Genomic DNA, 19,361 nt, shown 5'->3' with positions numbered 1-19,361 from the left:
CATGGTTTTCGAAAAGGCCATCAATCTAACCAACAATTCAAGGCTCTTCAAATCTGGCTCTCCTAGTTCATGGATTTGAAAATATAGCAAGTACGGCTATGAGTCGTGAGAGTTCTCCACTATTCAAGCATAAATTGTACAAAATTTACTCAACTGATCTACATGAACCATGGAGAACTCGCACGACTCATAGCCGCACTTGTTGGTGTCGATTGCTGCAGCCACCGCTTCAATCATCTGCTTTTCTTTTTCCATCATGTCAACTTCTTTGCTCAAATAATTTTGCTTTGCTTGTATCGACATTGTAACATCAAGTATCTATTGATTCTTGGTTGTTTGGCATGTCATAACTTACTCCTAACATCATTAGGTTTCTGCTAAATTCAACACAAAGATGACAGAACTGTGTTTATGCTTAAGGGGTGATGGAGTAGATGTAAGACCTCTCACTATGATTAGATTTAAGCTAAATTAATCAAGAGTACACAAGGTGATTAAGGATTATTAAATACTAATTTACAGATATAGAGAGAGATTAAGAAAAGATTAGAGAGAGAGGGAGGATTTGAAAGCTAACAGATATAGCTTAACTCAATTACAAGAATCCAAAACCCAATTAGAGCACAACAACCATGCATGCAAAATCCTGTTGGCATACACCTTGATGGCTCCACCCGATTTGAAAACCAAGTCCAAAATTGTCTATGTAGTTTGAATCTACCTCAAAAACCTCCAGTCTCAAACCCAAATAGATTTTCACAACTTGCATGCCAAGCTTATGATCTATGTTAATGTTACATAGTTCGACTCCGAAAGCCCATAAGCACTTGCTAATGGTGAAAGATAACTCTCTAGCTCCACAAAACTCTCCTTCCTCCTCTTTTTCTCTACCTCGATCCATAAGAAGAAGAAACAAAAAATTTTAATATCTCTCAAACGATGATGTTGAATCTTTGTGTATGTTAACCCTCACGGCACACGGACACCCTATGATCTATAAACGTTGTATTATTTAGAGTCAGGTACTGGGCTTGTCGGACCAATAGGAACAGGGTAAGGGTGATCACCGATGAGAGGCGCACTCTAACTGGGACATTCAAGGGATTAGTTGGCTAAGCATGGGCTCCCAAGTGTGAATGGGGTGAGCTCATATGAAATCCAACTAAACCTAATTTTTACTCATTCTCTCATTTGTGCAATAGAAGAGTGCTCTTGCTCCATCTCCATCTCCATCTTCTTCTTCTTCACCTCCTTGTGTGTGTGTGTGTGTGTGTGTGTGTGTGTGAGAGAGAGAGAGAGAGAGAGAGAGGGAGAGTGTGTGTGCGATCGAGCATTACGAAGGCACGACGGCGGCGAAGCGGTTGAGCGCGGCACGACTGCAACTTCTTCTTCATCGCGGCGAGGAATCCACCACGAAGGCGAGCGTAGAGCGGTGAGTGACACACCCTTTGCTCTCTTGAGCTTGCTAGTTTAGGCTTGTTGTGTGCTTGGAGCCATTTGTGGCTCGCACACGGTGTATTGGCAAGTCCCTTGCTTCGACAGTGCGGCAAGGTGTCGACCCGAATAACATTTTTCTCTCCATGTGGTTTCTTTTCCATAAAACAATTTCTACCAAAAATTTCTCTGATCAACGCTTTTGGCATGAGAGATCCCCCCCCCCCCACCACCACCACCACCCACTTTTATACATGAAAGAAACCTTCTAGTTTTCTTCTTTTCCTTGAGCCAAGTCAATCTCTTACATAAAAATAGCAAAAGGACTTCAACAAAATAGGACTTGAACAAAAACTGAGATTTGGTGTCTCCATCAATCACATGAATTTCATTTTTACCCTTTTGAAAGCATCTATTTGAAGGATGATTTGTTTTACCGCAGTGAACACAAGGATTCTTCTTGAAACAGTCCTTTGTTTGGTGATTGTTGCGCCCACAAATGGCACAAGATCTGGTACCAATGGATAGTCGAGATAAAGCTGAGGTAGAAGCATAATTGGTGACTGCATAGGCACTGGGAGTATCAGAAGAACTTATGGGGATAATGAGATTGAAGCAACTATATATGCACTTGTTAAGGATCGAAGCAATTGTATATGCACTAGAAATAATGGGAGAATTGGTACGGGATACCCTTCTTTCTTCTTCTTGCAATGAATTGATGATACCATCCAAGGAAGGCAGCGGATCTTTCTCTTTTAAAACAGTAACAATCTGATGGAATTTATAAGGCAAACTTTTTAACAAAACAGCTATGAGATCTTCTTTTGGCACTGGGGCTTCAACAGAAACAAGTTGAGTTTTAATACTCTTCAGTCGGTTAACTAAAGATGTAATTTTTCATCAGCATGCATAGCAAGAGACTACGACTCCATCTTTAGACTCATCGTTGAATACTTAGCTTTAGCACAAAAACCTTCTCTAACTGTATCCAGGCAGCATTGGCAGATTTTATGTCATCCAGATAATGAATAAAATCATCTTTGAGATATGTCAGAATAATACCTAGTGCTTGCACGTCCTAGCATTGTTGCTTGGCAAATAATGCTTTGGTAACTGCAGCCGATGTACCTGCTTCATTGGTTGACAGCAGCTTCACGGCACTCCATAAATTTTTCCTTGGTATGACTCAAATTTGGCAAAGGCAAGGCCAAAATAAAAAAAGGTAAGGTCTTTGGACTTGGTAAAATAGTGTCGGCAAGGCCACGTCAGCATGGCTCTGAGCATGACCATGGTTTTCGAAAAGGCCATCAATCTAACCAACAATTCAAGGCTCTTCAAATCTGGCTCTCCTAGTTCATGGATTTGAAAATACAGCAAGTACAGCTATGAGTCGTGAGAGTTCTCCACTATTCAAGCATAAATTGTACAAAAATTTACTCAACTGATCTACATGAACCATGGAGAACTCGCACGACTCATAGCCGTACTTGTTGGTGTCGATTGCTGCAGCCACCGCTTCAATCATCTGCTTTTCTTTTTCCATCATGTCAACTTCTTTGCTCAAATAATTTTGATTTGCTTGTATCGACATTGTAACATCTAGTATCTATTGAGTCTTGGTTGTTTGGCATGTCATAACTTACTCCTGACATCATTAGGTTTGTGCTAAATTCAACAAAAAGATGACAGATCTGTGTTTATGCTTAAGGGGCGATGGAGTAGATGTTAGACCTCTCGCTGTGATTAGATTTAAGCTAAATTAATCAAGAGGACACAAGGTGATTAAGGATTATTAAATACTAATTTACAGATATAGAGAGAGATTAAGAAAAGATTAGAGAGAGAGGAGGATTTGAAAGCTAACAGATATAGCTTAACTCAATTACAAGAATCCAAAACCCAATTAGAGCACAACAACCATGCATGCAAAATCCTGTTGGCATACACCTTGATGGCTCCACCCGATTTGAAAACCAAGTCCAAACTTGTCTATGTAGTTCGAATCCACCTCAAAAACCTCCAGTCTCAAACCCAAATAGATTTTCACAACTTGCATGCCAAGCTTATGATGTATGTTAATGTTACATAGTTCGACTCCGAAAGCCCATAAGCACTTGCTGATGGTGAAAGATAACTCTCTAGCTCCACAAAACTCTTCTTCCTCCTCTTTTTCTCTACCTCGATCCATAAGAAGAAGAAACAAAAAAATTTAATATCTCTCAAACGATGATGTTGAATCTGACTTTGTGTATGAGACGTAAAACAATGTGTCGACCCGAATAACATTTTTCTCTCCATGTGGTTTCTTTTCTATAAAACAATTTCTACCAAAAATTTCTCTGATCAACGCTTTTGGCATGAGAGATCCCCCACCACCACCACCCACTTTTATACATGAAAGAAACCTTCTAGTTTTCTTCTTTTCTTTGAGCCAAGTCAATCTCTTACATCAGAATAGCAAAAGGCTATTGTATTTTTAGCTCTCTTCCTTCTAAGTCTTGCTTAAGCATCTTCATCAACCATTGCAACACCCTGATATACACAACATAAAACTGGTGAAAAGAACTAGCTATGGCAAAAACGTAAGTGACACATTCATGGTGAGGTTAGTGGGTTAATCACAAGAGATTAAGGAGAGACAATAGCACTAATAGAAGTAGCAAATCATAAAGTAGGTTAATAACAAATCAAATGCAAATGGTGGATAAAAATGTGGCTCAAGTGTGGGTCATAGAGATGGGACAATGATTGGGGTACAAAGTGTGTAAATAGAGCTTCTTTTTATAGAAGTAGAGAGAGAGTATCTAGTGACATAAGTGATGATGTCAAACGTAGGCTTCTAAATTAGAGGGGGTTTCCACTAGTTGGTGGTGTGGATGTGCAACACACCCCAACAAGCCTCCTCATGTGTGTCAAAGTAGCACCCAAAAGTTCAAAGTATCCTCCCCTAGAGATTGTCAGTAGGATGTAAGAATCAAACATCTCTGGTGGAGAATTTAACAATCGGAGTAGACCAAACAAAACACCTCCCATAAAGAGTAGTAGTCAACTAGAGATGGTAGGTCAAAATGGTACTTTCAAAAGGGTTCCTCCAATGTCGGAGTATCAAAGTTGAATGTCTACTTGAGATCTTCAAATATTTTGTGTTGTTGATGGCGATTGCAAAGTGATTGTACAGTCGAAGTTTGTTGTGGTTGATGCTTCTCTTCCCTCAAAGTTTGTCGTCAAAGTGATCATGAATGTCGATGACAGCATGGCACAGAATTCAAAATGCCCAAATTTATCAGTTTTATCTTTGTCATCGCTTGAATATTTTTCTTCTTGTTGTTGATGAGCTTCTTGGGTTGAGCTAGTATCCCCATGTGAGTGGAAAAATGCCATGATAGACTTTACATACTTTGCATATAAACCTTTGGAGCTTCGGTGCCTTGAACTCCTTGCAAAGCTTGGTCTTCAGCAAAGTCCGTAGGAACCCTCCCTTGATAAGTTGTAGGTGCAAAAGTCCCTTACAAAGATTGTTCTTTTAGAAGTTTGAGGGGCCGCATTGTAAGAAGGGTATCTTCGTAAAGCTAGAGTTGGAGCTCTTTTGACAACGGAACTGCTCATGGGAATCCTCCCTTTTCAGACCTGAGATTGGGTTGTATCCCATTGAAAGGTTATGATGCATCCGTTGGCAGATTCTCTTCCAAAAATATGATGGAAGGAGGCATGAATGTCCTCTAGCGAACTCGAAATTGCAATCAACTACAAATGAGCTCAAGCCTTTGGTTTGCAAGTTTGGTGCAAGATGCAAAATGGACTTGTAGTTCACAAGGTTGGTACGATCCATTGTTGCATGATGTATGGATCTTACTTTTCATGTGTGGTCCTTTGATCATGGCACAACTAAGTCTATTGCTTCACATGAAGTATGCATGTCAATGCTCCTACCACGTGGGATTTTTGTAACAATCACTAGGGCCCCCCAATCTCGGAAAAAATAAAAGGAGGTCTTTTCCAGTCCTCACCATTGAGTTGCTTGCATACACATTTTTGAGAATGCAACAAAAAGGGGCTTTTTGATATGTCCGGACCCGGACTCGAACCGGAGACCTCTAGTGTGTGAGACTAGCGTGATAACCAACTACACCATCCGGACAGAGCCGTGGGGGCGTTGCGAGAATCGAACTCGCGACCTCTCGCACCCAAAGCGAGAATCATACCACTAGACCAAACGCCCGGTGATGATGAGATACGAGGGGAAAATTAACTTGATCAAATGAGAAGATGACACACGAGAGAATTGAGCGTCACAGAAAGGAGACTTGTTGCGAAGGAGAGTACAGTCTGCCGCGTAACCTCTCCGCTCTCTCGTGTAGAAGAATACGCTGCAAGCTCGTGTAGAAGAATACGCTGCAGGAGGAAACTCCCTTCACCCTAGAAAACTCGTGACCTACCACTCTTCAAAGAAAGGAAGAAAACACATTCCAAACAACCTTGAACATTCTGAACAATGGGGCTTGAGAGAAACCGCCAAGAAGGCAATTTGATGCCGACAATTCAATTCGTGCACAATGAATGGCAAGTGGGATGCACCCAAGCCAAGCACCGGCCCTCTACTGCAACTCATGATCCGCTAAGAGTACCCATTGACTTGAGCAATATGTAGAGCTGCGCTAGCAATGGGATACAACACACACACACACAGTCACTCCATGCCAGTCAAAGTGGAGTACCTTTGCCAACACTAGCTCTAAGAGACTAGGGTGACATTTAGAGTTGCACCAGCAATGGAATGCAACACTCCGGATCAATTTAGTGGCAAGCTCTGGTTGCATAGCTCTTCTGCTAGTTTCTCTAAATTTCAAATTCTGGTTGCATAGCTCGAGACACTGCATGGACTAGTGATTGTAATTCTTTGGGGTTGCTAATATTATGAGTTTCGCAAAAAAAAAAAAAAAAAAAAAAGGGGGAGGGCGGGGGGGGGGGGGGAAATAAAAAGCATCATGGAATTTGGAAAGCCGTAGGACTTTTCATGTCCATATAAAGAGGTGTTCGAACTTAAAGTGTGCATGGATACATTTATTCTTTTCTCTTGTTTACCTTTCCTCCTGCGTTGCTGATCTATATCTTAATACTTTTATCTTCAACAAAAAAAGTAAAATTTGTGTGGATCATGTTCTCTTTGAAGCATCATTTTTAATCCTAAGAGTGATTATTGCATTTCTAGCTTATGTCTCATGTGCGGCCTCTAGCAAGGTTATGTGCTTGCTTCTGCAGAAAGATACAGAAAGCATGCCTATCTTACAATTTTACATGTCCCAAATCTTCAAAGCAATCACTTATGCCAAGGGGATCATAAACCCACGTTTGTATCCAAGTGCCAAGGCCAAGGTTCGATCCCCCTCGCATCTCAAGCTGCTTCGTCGCCCGCGGACGATCTCGATGGTGACATGACACCTTCATCAAAAGCCAATTCAACAATATACCCCAAAAATGAAATTCCTCCTTTGAGCCTCCCCGCTCATGACATGAAGGGTGGGCAATAGCAAACTTCTGCACAAGGAAGCCCATCACAATTCTAAAGCAACCAAAGTCAACAATCATTCTTTTAATGATATGAGAGAAATTTCTCAAAAATTTATTGATCTGAACACCACTCAATGTGGGGAAAAAAAAGCTGAAGGTTCAAATTGGCATTCTGAAACATTTAAATGGAAAGGAAATCAGTACATATAAAAGGATGTGAAATGAAATGACCCATTAGCAAACTAATATGTAAAGAACATTTCAATTGCTCACTCATTATTTGTGTGTGTGAGCGGGCGTGCGGTCCCTTATTTCAACAAAAGAGCTTGTTCATGTCCACTTGAGCTTCATGTGATAAAAGTGAAAAAAAGGTTGGAGCTAGTAAGAAACATCATATGCCTTAATTCTTGGAAGTATGTAAAGTGCATCATTTAGCATTCAATATACACAATTTACAAACTTTGGCACACAACCAAAAGCAAAGACTTATCCTGCATTTGTATTACATGTTTCACTAAATTTCAAATTTTGGTTGTGTAGCTCTTCTGCTTACTGTTAGGACAAGATTTTGAGAGACACTTATTGAAATGCATGGAATATTGAGAAGTTCCCTTTGAGATAAATGCATTCAAGACAAATAAAACAGTCGTCTCCCTTTCAAAATTTCGAAGCCCTTCCATTCAATCATGACCGTAGAGTAAATAGGAGAGCAAGTTTTTCTTTTTCATGTTTAACATTTTTTTTTCTTTCTTCTGATGATAACACTGAAAACTCCTTGATTTCTCACTTGAGCAGTCAGTCATGCCTCACAATTAATGAAGCATGGCTTCACAATTAATGTTCTTTCACGAATCGTTTTCCAACAAAAAATAACTTGAAATTTGTGTGCATGTACTACAATGTACATATCTAGAAATGGTCCATCAACAATTGCCAACATGACCTACAAGCTACAATCATTATCAAAATTTTATAAGAAAGTTGGTACTATGCATGTATTAATTGCAAGCTCATAGATATAATGGTTTGATAGTGTGAATTAGGATGAGAGTGCCCGTCATTGGTCTCTATTACCATCCTCTTGGGTTGTCTTCGAATGTTCCCTTTTCAAAACTTCTAAAGCCCCATTATTTTGCACCAATATACATCCAATGCTCCAAGATATGCACTTGTGAACATCCACGCAGAACAGATATAACCATTACATAAGCAACTAGGAATCAAGTTCCTTGCATCAGCTCAAATCTATCATACTTATAAGGTACACAAGTACGTGATCTAAAAAATACTTATCACAATATGAATCCAGGATAAACCGAGATTCACCCTTAAAGAAAAATGTATCTTATGCAAACAAGTACATAACAGTAGATATAAAATTGGATCACAAATAAAACAGAGCCAAGCGCTTGATCGAAACTCATAAAAGTCCCACTACTCCTAGATATATTGCAGAATTTCTATTCACCATGTCCAGGTACCCAAAAGTGAGCTTCTCTATTGTACGACATTTAAGATCAATATCTGAAAATGTATTAAAATCGGAACTCGTAAAGAGCCCACATAGTTTCATACAACCCCACTTTGTGGAAAATACATTAGTACATTTACAAAAAAAAACTGCGGAGTTCTATGACCACTTGGTCGAGGTCTTGAGAAAAATTTAAATTAATCTATTCCTCCTTGTATCTCGGTTTTAATATCCTGTTTTCGGAAAATGTTATTTGTTAACCTACACACTTTCTGAGTGAGACCTATAAAGCTTGATGCTAGCTTAGCAGAACAAATAAGAATAGTTGGGGGTTAAACCAGACAGTTAAGTGGCATGTGATACGCTCTCTTCAAATGACAACACATGAAGGAACTGCCCCATGGCATCACTGAATAACTCCATGGAATGATAACCCCACCGCACGCTTAATTGTCCAATGACAGAGCTAGTGTCCCCTCTAGAATGTCTTCATTCACTTCTGTGCATGCCCGATAGAATAAAGGTAACCTTATATGTGTCAGGATAATGACTGTAGCTTCCAACAATAGAACCAAGAGCCAGGGTGAATCATTGAGTTGTAGCTGGTCTGCAACATCCTCATTCTCATTGGACAACCCACACAAGAGGCATGCTGGTCCTGCATAGTCATGCCATGGTTTTGTTTCGTGCATTGATGGGGCAGTCGGAGCCCAAAATCTTTCGAGACCGTCAGAGAGACTGCCCAATGTTAAAATACTCTCTGACGTCACTTGATGAGGCCCAGATCTTCAATATCCAGCACTGTTGAATTGGGTCTTGACGGTTTATTTGAAAGATGGCTGACATGTAGCTGGCCGCAAGCTCCATCAATATCTTGACCCATCTCTTGCCTTACAGTTGTGCGTATGCCATAAACCTCCTTCAAAATCTTCTGAAACTTGAGCACTTCCGTCGACCCACTAGCCTTGAATTGCATTGTGACTGTTGTCGGATTGTAGGGAATCAAATTGACTACCTGTGAGACAAGCATTCTTGGAATTTGGAGCTACTCAACCGAAGAAAAAGAAATGAGAAAAAAATCAATCCTCAAGTAAACACATTTTAATTAATCCTCAAGCCAAATACAAGCCTCGACTATAGGAGACACAGGCGTCGATCCACGTGGCACCGTGAATTGGCGTGCTAAAAAGGTAGCCCCCCCAGCTGCGTGAAGACCGGGTTGACACCTAGCCCTGCCTCTCCAAGGCATCCACCCTATCCATCTCCCTTATCGCAACTGCTTGACGGTAATGCATCTGCAGAAAATAAAAACTCTCCCCCCCCGCCCCCCCCCCCCCCCCCCCCCCCCCCCCCCCCCCCCTTCTCTCCCTCAGAGCGGCGATTCTACATCCGAGATTTCTCACGTCTTGCAGATCCGTTCCCAGCCGTCAATCCCTGGAGTCTTCGCCTGTGTCACTTACAGACGAGGAAACACAAGCATCTCGAAGTATTCTATTGCATACCACTTTCCGTCCATTTAAAAGCTTTCCCATTTGATGTGCATGTTCTTGTCCATCATTCACCGCAGCAAGCATTACGTACTCCATGAACACTGTCGACTTGCTGCAGAGAAACAAATACAGGACATTAGTAGACCTCAAGAGTTTTGAACCTTAAACTTTAGGCAATAAAAAATTGCAGACATGTATTCCTAACAAACAACATCAGATTTTATCAAGGTCTTTATCTTTTGGAGTGAATTCTTGGACCATATAAATGCAGCTGTCTGTACACATAACCCATGAACCCAAACCATCAGCCTTGCCCGTCTCAACAGAATTCACACGAAAATGATTAGAAAAGTGACTAGTTGATTCTGGAGGACCTTGAGTTTGCCCTAAAGAATACCATTTGTGATAAGGGATGTAAAATCCTGAGAGCATAAGCCTCTTGGAAGAGCTCACCTGAGAGCTCTCTCACACATAGGAGCACTGCATACAACTTACCACGCAACCATAGGAATCCCTTAATATAAACCCTTGCCGTTCCCACTTGCCAAGTATGTCCAAGGCTATGGTATGCCAAGCGTCTGGCCTCCTCACCCCAGTGGACTCCACCCCTGAACTCTGCATAGGTAGCCACAAATAGGTGCTCTACGCACCTATTCGTGCATGCTATATGTGCTATAGATGCTATAGGTCCTGATGCTGAGATGACGTGACAAGGAGTTCATAAAAAGTATAGTTCTCTTCCGATATTCGGGATCATTGCTAATAATAACCCTACCATACATAATTCTCAAATAGGATACAACCGTAGGAGTTCAACAAAGAGTTTCATTCATGGAGTTCCGTCGCCTCATAAGAGCTTTGATTGGCACTGCAATATGTAATAACATTTGCTGGAAGAAAATTATGGAACCACCTCTTTAATATACATGAGGCAAAAAGGAAACTAATTTACAGAGCAAAAGAAAATTGAAGAGCTGTGAGCAAAAGAAAAGGGATTATCTCCTAGTAGAGGTGGTTGTAGCCCTATGGGCAGTCTTATTAACTAATAGAAGGATCTCTTTCTCGGAAAAAAAAAAAAGGGATTATCCATTATGCCAGACTCCAATAGCTTTCTTGGCCAACTGCCAAATGTTGATTGAAATTATTTCTTGTAGGTTGCAGAGATAAACCAAACAAACTGGGGGGGGGAAACGCCTACAATAAAAATGTTAAAAGAGAGGGATTTCACCTTCCAACTAGATAAGCATCAACTGCAGCTATAAGCTTAGACAAAGGAAAAGACCGGGCTGCAGGCACAATCTCAGCACGAAGTTCTTGAGTTGGCGCATGTAGTGAAATTGCAAGGCTCACATCTGGAAGATCAGCTTTCAATGCTATAATCTTCGGGATAATACCAACCTATCAAATCACAACAACAAACAAAAATTACTCTAAAAGCACAGTTCTCCGATGATGATAATATGGATCATTGCTAATAATAACCCTACCATACATAATTCGGAAATGTCATAACATCTACTAAAAGCTAATTACAGAACCTCTTTAATTTAGTGCCCAAAGCACAAGGCAAAAAGGAAACTAATTTACAGGACAAAAAACAATTGAAGGGGTTATCCCTTATGCCAGGCTCCGATAGCTTTCTTGGCCAGTTGCCATATGTCGAACAAAATTATTTCTTGTTCACAGTCTGCCATTTAACTAATGGTGCAGAGAAATAAATCAAATGAACTGTCAAAAAGAAAAGGTACCTGCACTAAAGATGTTAAAGACCTTCCACCTAGATAAGCATCAACTACAGCTACAAGCTTAGATAAAGGGGCTGCAGGCACAATTTCATAGCAAAGTTCTTGAGTTGGCACACGTAGTGCAATTGCAAAGCTCACACCTGGAAGACCAGCTTTCAATGCTATAATCTTTGGGATAATACCAACCTATCAAATCACAAGCAGCAAACAAAAATGACGTTTAATAACTCCCCCCATCCCAAATGCCGGCTTGCTCCCCCCCTCTTCTTGTCACCTGTGATAGTCTCTCCTGCTGTCACAAATTGCTGACTAGTACACTTGGCTTGAGGAGCTTGAGCAGCTTGATGTAGCAAGGAACTTCTAGCACTGGACGAGGTGAGGAGGTGCTTGCTAACATGGCAGTTGCTTACTGACATAAAGAGGAGCTTGCTGACTTGGGAGGCCGCTTTTAAAAAATAGTAAAGCGTACCAAGCTATTTTGCCTGCAAAGAGTGACTGTGTGTGCATACACAACATTTGTGGACACATGTGTGTATGCATCAGTGTTGTTTCAAAACCTGACACTCAAAACTTACGAAGCGTTTCGATAGTTTCTTACGTATTTCTTACCATGCTTACCAAAAGTTTGTGAAATTAATGTTTGTTATTAACATCAAAAATCGTGCGCTGCAGATATCGTACAATTCTATTGCAAACAAACTCCATGTGCATTTAGCTTATATACTATTCCTATGCATGTTCTTTGTGTCAAACATTCAATGGCTCATTGGATGAGAATTTAGACATCGTTGTTCATTTGTGGATGCGACCCTTGCTTTTATATGTTGGTTTACGGAGAGAATGGCCTGGTCTCTCAATATGTCAATGTTTGTTTGAATGTTGAAAGCGTGGTCAGACTTGTCACATGCATCATACTTATTGTACTTATTCACGTGCAAAATTGTTAGTTTTGAACCCTTTTTACAAGAATTTCAAAGAGGCATAATCAATATCCTTACATAAAAGATTCTTTTTACTCCCGCATTTCAACTGTTTCAAACAAACCCATTTCATACCTATGAAATCTTGTTTTGTACATACGTTTCAAATCAGCTGGGTAACACTAACGTGCATGCGACAAAGTTAGTGAGCGAGAATTGTGATTGTGTGATTTGCTCAAATTTTACTTAATCTCTCAACTCTGCTAAATCTGACATTGGTATTAGAGCTTTTTTTTCACCTTAATCATCTGATTCCCCAAAAACTCTCTTGCGTTTGAGTTGGTGCTTTCAATGGATCCCCAAGGAAGATCGAGCATGCGGAGGCGTCTAAACGTCAGGAGCGGCGATTGGCAGCCGAGGTAGACACTCATAGGCAAAAGTGACACACTATGTGCAATCTCATTGCTACTCTTGAATGTCGCTCGGATTCACAGCCCGAGCCGAATTACAAGATGCTTGCTATTGGGGTCATAGTTTTTTCCGGACGCGTCCGATTGCCCAATCGGGCTTCCTCACGCGTGCGCGCATGGTTGCCGCATGGTTTCTGTTTTCGAACGCGAGCAGGGCAGATTTTGACGCACTGGCAAAAAACCCCCAATTTGTCAAATGTGGCCCAAAACGCCTCTGCACGATTTATTAAAAACATGCAGCGTTCCCGTTTCTGCACAGAGAGTCCCCATCGGAGCTTGAGAGTCGAGAGGACTCGAGACCGCGAGCCGGGAGCCCTACCCAGTGCCCACACACTCTCCCGCGCGCGGCTGATTCTTCACCTACGCCGTCCGTTACTCGTGAGGCCTCCACTTTGTCAAGGTTTGCAGTGTGCACCTTGCAAGTTTGCAGAATCCATATGGGCCGAGTGAAGCGTCCCGAATGGTAGTATGTAGAACAATTGAAGCCTCAAAAGAAAGGGCAATTTACATGTAAATGCAAGTATTGTGGGCATACTTGGGACGGCGGTCCCTCCTGTATTCGTGCACATTTATTGTCCCTCTCTCGCTATGGTGTAGGCCCATGTGGACTGGTGCCAGAGGACGTCAAAGAGGTGGTCACAAGATTGCATGTAGATGTACAGAATGATGGGAAGGACCCAAATGCATTTGTAGATGCCTCAGGCTCAATGAGTACACATGCATCAGGGAGTGCTCATGTAAGTGCCACTGGGACTTCGGCTTCCAAATCAAATGTGGGGTCCTCAAGCAAGAAGAGGAAGGTTGCACAAGGGTCCTTGGCAAGTGCATTTAGCTTGCAAGCACGCAAGCAAGCAGATCAAGCCTTGCGCAGGTTTTTTTATGTAGAGGACATTCCTGAATGGAAAGTGCGGAGTCCTTTCTTTTTAGAAATGGTCAAGGCAATTGGACAAGTTGGTCCATCTTATGTGCCTCCCACATACAATGCTTTGCGCACCACAGAGTTAAATGATGAGGTCAAATGCATTGGTCATGAGATCATGGGTGTGCGCGAGAAATGGAAAAAACATGGATGCATAATTGTATATGATGGATGGTCTGACACTAGACGCAGGTCTATCATTAACTTTCTTGCATGCTCTATACATGGTTCTGTGTTTTTGAAATCTGTGGACACATCTGGGGAGACAAAGACATCAGAATTTATTTTCAAGCAGCTTAAGGATGTGATTATTGGGGTAGGACCCTCCAATGTTGTGCAAGTATGCATGGACAATGCAACTAATTGTGTTGGGGCCGGGCAAATGGTGGAAGAGAAATGGAAACACATTTTTTTCACGAGGTGTGCATGCCATTGTTTGGACCTCTTGTTTGAGGATATTGGGAAGCTCCCTTGGATTACAAAAGTTCTTGAAGATGCAACAAAGGTTGTCACATTTGTCACAAGAAAGTCCACTGTCTTGGCATTGTTTCGAATGCTTAGCAAGAAGGAATTGTTGAAGCCATCGGCCACTCGATTTGCCTACTACTTCATCATGTTGGCTAGTCTTGTGGATGAGAGATGTATGCAAGGTGTGCGTAGGCTTATGATTGATGCAAAATTTGTGAAAATGAAGGCATCCAGGACTGCAAAGGCCATAGTGGTCTTGGACATTGTGTTTAATGCATCCTTTTGGCAAGAGGCCAAGTTGATTTTGAAGATTTGTGCTCCCATCTTGAAGATACTTCGTTTGGTTGATAGGGAAGGAGCCACCATGGGGCTTGTGTATGAGCTTACGGATCGCATGGTTGAGCAAATTCAAAACATGCAAGGTATTGATGCGGCAAGGATGCAAGAGATCAAGGACCTATGCGTTGATAGATGGAATATGATGCACACACCATTGCATGCTGTGGGATACTTGTTGCATCCTATATGGCGAGGAAGAGGGCAATTCAATGACAGTGAGGTTCATGACGGGTGGATGACATTTTTGGACAGGTATACCAAGGGTGATTTGACCATGCAGGGTACCCTCATTGATGAGTTGGACACTTTCCTCACTGAAAGAAAGTCATTTGCTCATCCTATTGCAAAGGATCCAAAGAGATGCAAGAGGGTGTAAAATGGTGGGAGACTTTTGGGGCTTGCACGCCCACATTGCAGACTCTTGCACTTAAGGTGCTTTCTCAAGGGACATGTGCCTCTCCATGTGAGAGAAATTGGAGCACCTTCTCTCTCATTCACACCAAGAGAAGAAATAGGTTACTTCCTGCTCATACCGAGAAGCTTGTCTACATACACACCAACTTGAGGCTCTTATGCAAGATCAAAGAGCGCGGCTATGAGAGAATGGAGGTGACATTGGAGATGCTTAACAAAGAGAAGGATGAGGAGCACTTGCTTGAGTTGCAGGAGATTCAGGAGGCTATTGCACAGAGCACTGATGATGTTATGGAGTCTCTTCCGATTAGCATGCCCAATGATATTGGGACTTCATGCTCCGTTGCTGAGGATGAGGCTTGGGATGAGGATGAGGATGATGAGGGTGATGATGAGGAGGTGGCCTTTGATGAGAGTTAGAGCTCATTGCATTTTGCTCTAGCCTCGGTCCTGACTCCTCTTAGCTCTACTTATGTTTTGGATTCACTATTTAGCATCGAGCGGCTGGACTCAACCCTCTAGGCTCTATTTATATTTTGTCATTTGAATTTTGGAGTACTCAGTACACAGTCTTGTTGGTTTTGGAGGCTCCATATTTTGCCATCTAGTATGATCATGATTCATTGATGTATCTATTGATCAGAGATCTTGATCTGTTTCTCGGCTCCCGACTCCTTGAAAGTTGATTTAGCTAGATTCTACATTTTCTATGATGTTTTAATGCATTATGTGGCTTTGGGCTACTCTCTAGAGTCTAGTGTTTTAATTTTAATTGTTATTTGTTATGAGATATATATATATACACTAATTTTTTAGTGTCGTATGGTATTCCACGTATGGAATCTTCGGGGGGTCTGAATCGGGCTTCCATACCCGCCCGAGTGAGACGCATGGTTGCCGCATGAAAAAACTATGATTGGGGTCAATGTATTTACTTCTAATGGTGCAAGTGGTGTTCAAAAACATGTATTCCAGTTGCGAGGAATTTGGCTTTGAAATGTAGCTTCGTTCACCACGGTTGGGGTCATTTGTGTCACAAATGCCCCAGATTGGAAGGATGGCATCTTGGCGGGGACATTCATTGCCTGATTTTTTTCCATGACTGCTTTGCCATCTTGGCTATGGGCTTTTCACGTTCATGTCCAATACTAGTCTTCTAGCCTTTGCATAGTCTTCTGATTGGTCTTTTTACCATGTACATTTCTTGAGAGAGAGAGAGAGAGAGAGAGAGAGAGAGAGAGAGAGAGAGAGAGAGAGAGAGAGATGAGATGAAATGAAATGAAATGTTATATTAACGTCTTCGAAAGGCCAGAATGACCTATGAGACCAAAAAGTTACAATTGGTGAATCTGATATCATGTCTAAGTACGGAAAGTACAGAGAACTAACACTAAAAAACATTAAGGAAAAGGAAATGAATCTGGAGCTGATTCGGAATTGAAACGAGATTTGGGGGGGGGGGGGGGGGGGGGGGGGGGGGTTGTGGGTTCAAATGAAATCTATCAACGATCGCTGTCGAATCTCATCAACATCCTCCATGGTCAGTATTCTGGTTGGGCGTCTTGCATGTCGAGCTAGAGTGATTTGTATCTTCTGCAGCAGCCTTCGGTGATGATGGGAGACCACTCAGTCAACCAACGTTCCTCTAGTGTGGGTGGGCTTTGAGATCTGCTGTGGTGACTGCTCCTCTGCCTCTCCCTTGGCTTGTGTAAAGAAATCTGTGATTCGTCTCTGAGACTGTCTCTCCCTTGATGTCCTCAGCAAGCTCTCCCTAAGTCTACGTAGCTCTAGCAGGAACAACCCGAGACATCTCTGATCCTCGTATCTCATGACTCTAGAAAATGGTCCGAAACCCTCTCTGAACAGATGGTGGAAGCGGCCGTGTATCTCATAGTATACCAGGCAATGACATGTGTAGTGCAGCTCTATCTCTGGTTCTAAGTGACATAGGTGACATATCCTGGCCCCTACTGGTACCCCTCGAAAATGGCCAATCTCGATTTAGAGCTGATGTGAGGATGTGCGTATCTACCCAATAGCGCATCGTATCCCATGAGATAAGTGCATATCCATGTATGCAGGCCTAGTCACAAAACCGTCCTCCGTGAGTTGGAGAAGATGCTCTCTGTAAAAGGCCATCTTCGTTCCCAACTCCTATGTTGGCTGTATCCATGTGCTACCTCAAAGATCTATCTGACGAGGGTTGAATTCAAGACCTGTTATTCAAGAGGGAAATGGCATAACCAATCTACCACACTTGGGTGATAGAAAGGTTATACCATTTTCTTCTTCTTATTAACACAATTGAGAGAGAGAGAGAGAGAGAGAGAGAGAGAGAGAGATGAAATGATATATTAACGTCTTCAAAAGGCCAAAATGACCCATGAGACCAATCCGTTACAAATTGGAGAATCTAATACCACGTCTGCGACCTGGGTACAAAAAAGAGATGCTAAAATGAATCTAGAAGTGCTTCGAGCTGGAACTATGTGGGGTATGTCTGATCACGGATACAATAGGTGACCAATACAAGAGGGTGATATATTGGGTCATGAATCTATCCTTATCTGTACTTTGGATGTTGAGATAGTACCTCTGCTACAGTCTCTGTCACAAAGTGATGACGTGGTGGACAGCAGAAACCCTAAAATTCCTGCAAACCCTAATTTCTGCCAAAAACCCTAATTTTCGAAAATCGCGGAGGCTTTTTTTTTTTAAATAAATATTTTTTTTGTTTTGGAAATTTTGAGCGACGCAAATCTTAGCTTTTTGCTATGATTTGGGAGAAAGAGAGAAAAAGAGAACTTGCTTTTTACTGACTCTCATTGAGAGAGAGAGAGAGAGAATCTGCTTTTGCTTTCAAGCTTTTGGGGCTCTGCTTTTGGGCATCCCTTGTAATCTTTAAATTAGTGGTGAGGGCCTCACTTCTCAGAGCATCTGGACGCACAGTCTGAGAGTGAAACCCTAGCCACTCTCTTGTACTTTGATCTGATTAATATAGAAAGAAATACCGAAAGGGGCGCCAATCTTTGGGGCCAATATCTCTAGGCACGGAACTCCGTTGGGCCAGTGTACATCTATTGTGATCTGTGACTTGTTTGAAGTGGTTATTTGGTGCTTTCGCGGTTTACAGTCTCCATTGATGCTATGAAGCTCCTCTCCTCAGTCCCACGCATCTCAATCTCCCTAGCTCCAATGCTCACCGTGGGTGTGAGTATGGGTTGAGCTTTACAATGGTGACTGTTCCTCCATTTGTCGAGTGTCTGGTGTGAAGAAATCAGTGATCTGTCTTTGGAATTGTCTCACTTCAGATCTCCTCAATAAATTGTCTCTGTGTCTGTGTAGCTCAAGTAGATACAATCCAAGATATCTCTAGTCCTAATAGCTCAGGAATTTAGAAAAGGGTCCGAAGCCTTCTCTAAATAGACAATGGAAGCGACCCCATATCTTGTAATACACTACGCATTGACATATATAATGCATCTCCATCTCTCGCTCTCTACGGTATAGGCGGCATATCCTGTTGGTTGCTGGTGTCCACCTGAATCTACCAGTCATGCTGGTGTAAAGATGTCCATATTTGACCAATAGCACACCGTAACCGTGAGACGGATGTGTATCCACATAGCTAGGTCGACAAACCCATCCCCTGTGAGTTGAAGAAGATGCTCTTTATAGAAAGCCATCTTTGTGCCCAACTCCTATGTCGGCTCTATCCATGTCTTGGTGTCCAACTAGGTCAAGTCCTGGTGAATGAGTCTAGTAATCTCCACTCGTGTAAGAGAGCAATGGTGCATCAAGGGAGTACTAGAATGGAGGTAAGTTGTCCATGTTGAAGCCATGTATCTGGAACCATGATGACATCTGTGCATACCAGCATGATGTGTCTCCCTGTAAAGCTAATTGTCTGGAGGACTCAAGGGCCAATCTGGCATATGTCTTTGGTAGTATCCCATAAGTTGTGCATAAAAGAGACTGATCTTGTAAGCGCCCCTCTGCTAACTCCGCTCTAATGATCTCATGTGGCACGAAGGCCTTGGCTCTATTCAGCCGAGAGATCATAGATACCAAGGGCCTCTCCATACCTCTCCACCCATCTTGACCCACAGAGGGTCCCCGAACCTAAACCCCAGAGAGCATAGCTGAAGATACCAAGGTATCAAAGAGCCAGAGCTTTGTT

General features: G+C 42.1%; 2 protein-coding genes and 2 non-coding genes across 5 annotated transcripts in view; 1 reads left to right on the top strand and 3 right to left on the bottom strand.

Moving 5' to 3' along the window:
• Positions 1–5,501: 5,501 nt before the first annotated feature.
• On the bottom strand, positions 5,502–5,575 carry TRNAV-CAC (transfer RNA valine (anticodon CAC)). The gene has a single exon. It is a non-coding gene; the product is annotated as a tRNA-Val (tRNA).
• Positions 5,576–5,584: 9 nt separating this feature from the next.
• On the bottom strand, positions 5,585–5,656 carry TRNAP-UGG (transfer RNA proline (anticodon UGG)). The gene has a single exon. It is a non-coding gene; the product is annotated as a tRNA-Pro (tRNA).
• A 2,799-nt stretch (positions 5,657–8,455) lies between these two features.
• LOC147441311 (Radical SAM superfamily protein) overlaps positions 8,456–19,361 on the bottom strand; it is a 48,119-nt gene continuing 37,213 nt past the window's right edge. For both annotated transcript variants that reach the window (XM_086482988.1, XM_086482989.1), the window contains 3 exons: positions 11,135–11,304; positions 9,919–10,018; positions 8,456–9,431 (listed from right to left, as the gene is read on the bottom strand). In XM_086482988.1, coding sequence (XP_086339114.1) covers positions 9,183–9,431; positions 9,919–10,018; positions 11,135–11,304 — 519 coding nt within the window. In that variant the 3' untranslated portion in view covers positions 8,456–9,182. The remainder of the gene's footprint in view (positions 9,432–9,918; positions 10,019–11,134; positions 11,305–19,361) is intronic.
• On the top strand, positions 11,875–15,148 carry LOC147441312 (uncharacterized). Its single transcript, XM_086482987.1, has one exon. It carries the CDS (start codon positions 13,749–13,751, stop codon positions 15,141–15,143), a length of 1,395 nt encoding a protein of 464 aa, XP_086339113.1. The 5' UTR covers positions 11,875–13,748; the 3' UTR covers positions 15,144–15,148.

Source organism: Adiantum capillus-veneris, chromosome 15 (genome assembly GCF_014529385.1).
Source record: "Adiantum capillus-veneris isolate H3 chromosome 15, ASM1452938v2, whole genome shotgun sequence".
In the NCBI taxonomy this organism is placed as follows: Eukaryota; Viridiplantae; Streptophyta; class Polypodiopsida; order Polypodiales; family Pteridaceae; genus Adiantum; species Adiantum capillus-veneris.
Note: the sequence above shows the minus strand (reverse complement) of the source record. Positions and strands in the feature narration are given on the sequence as shown.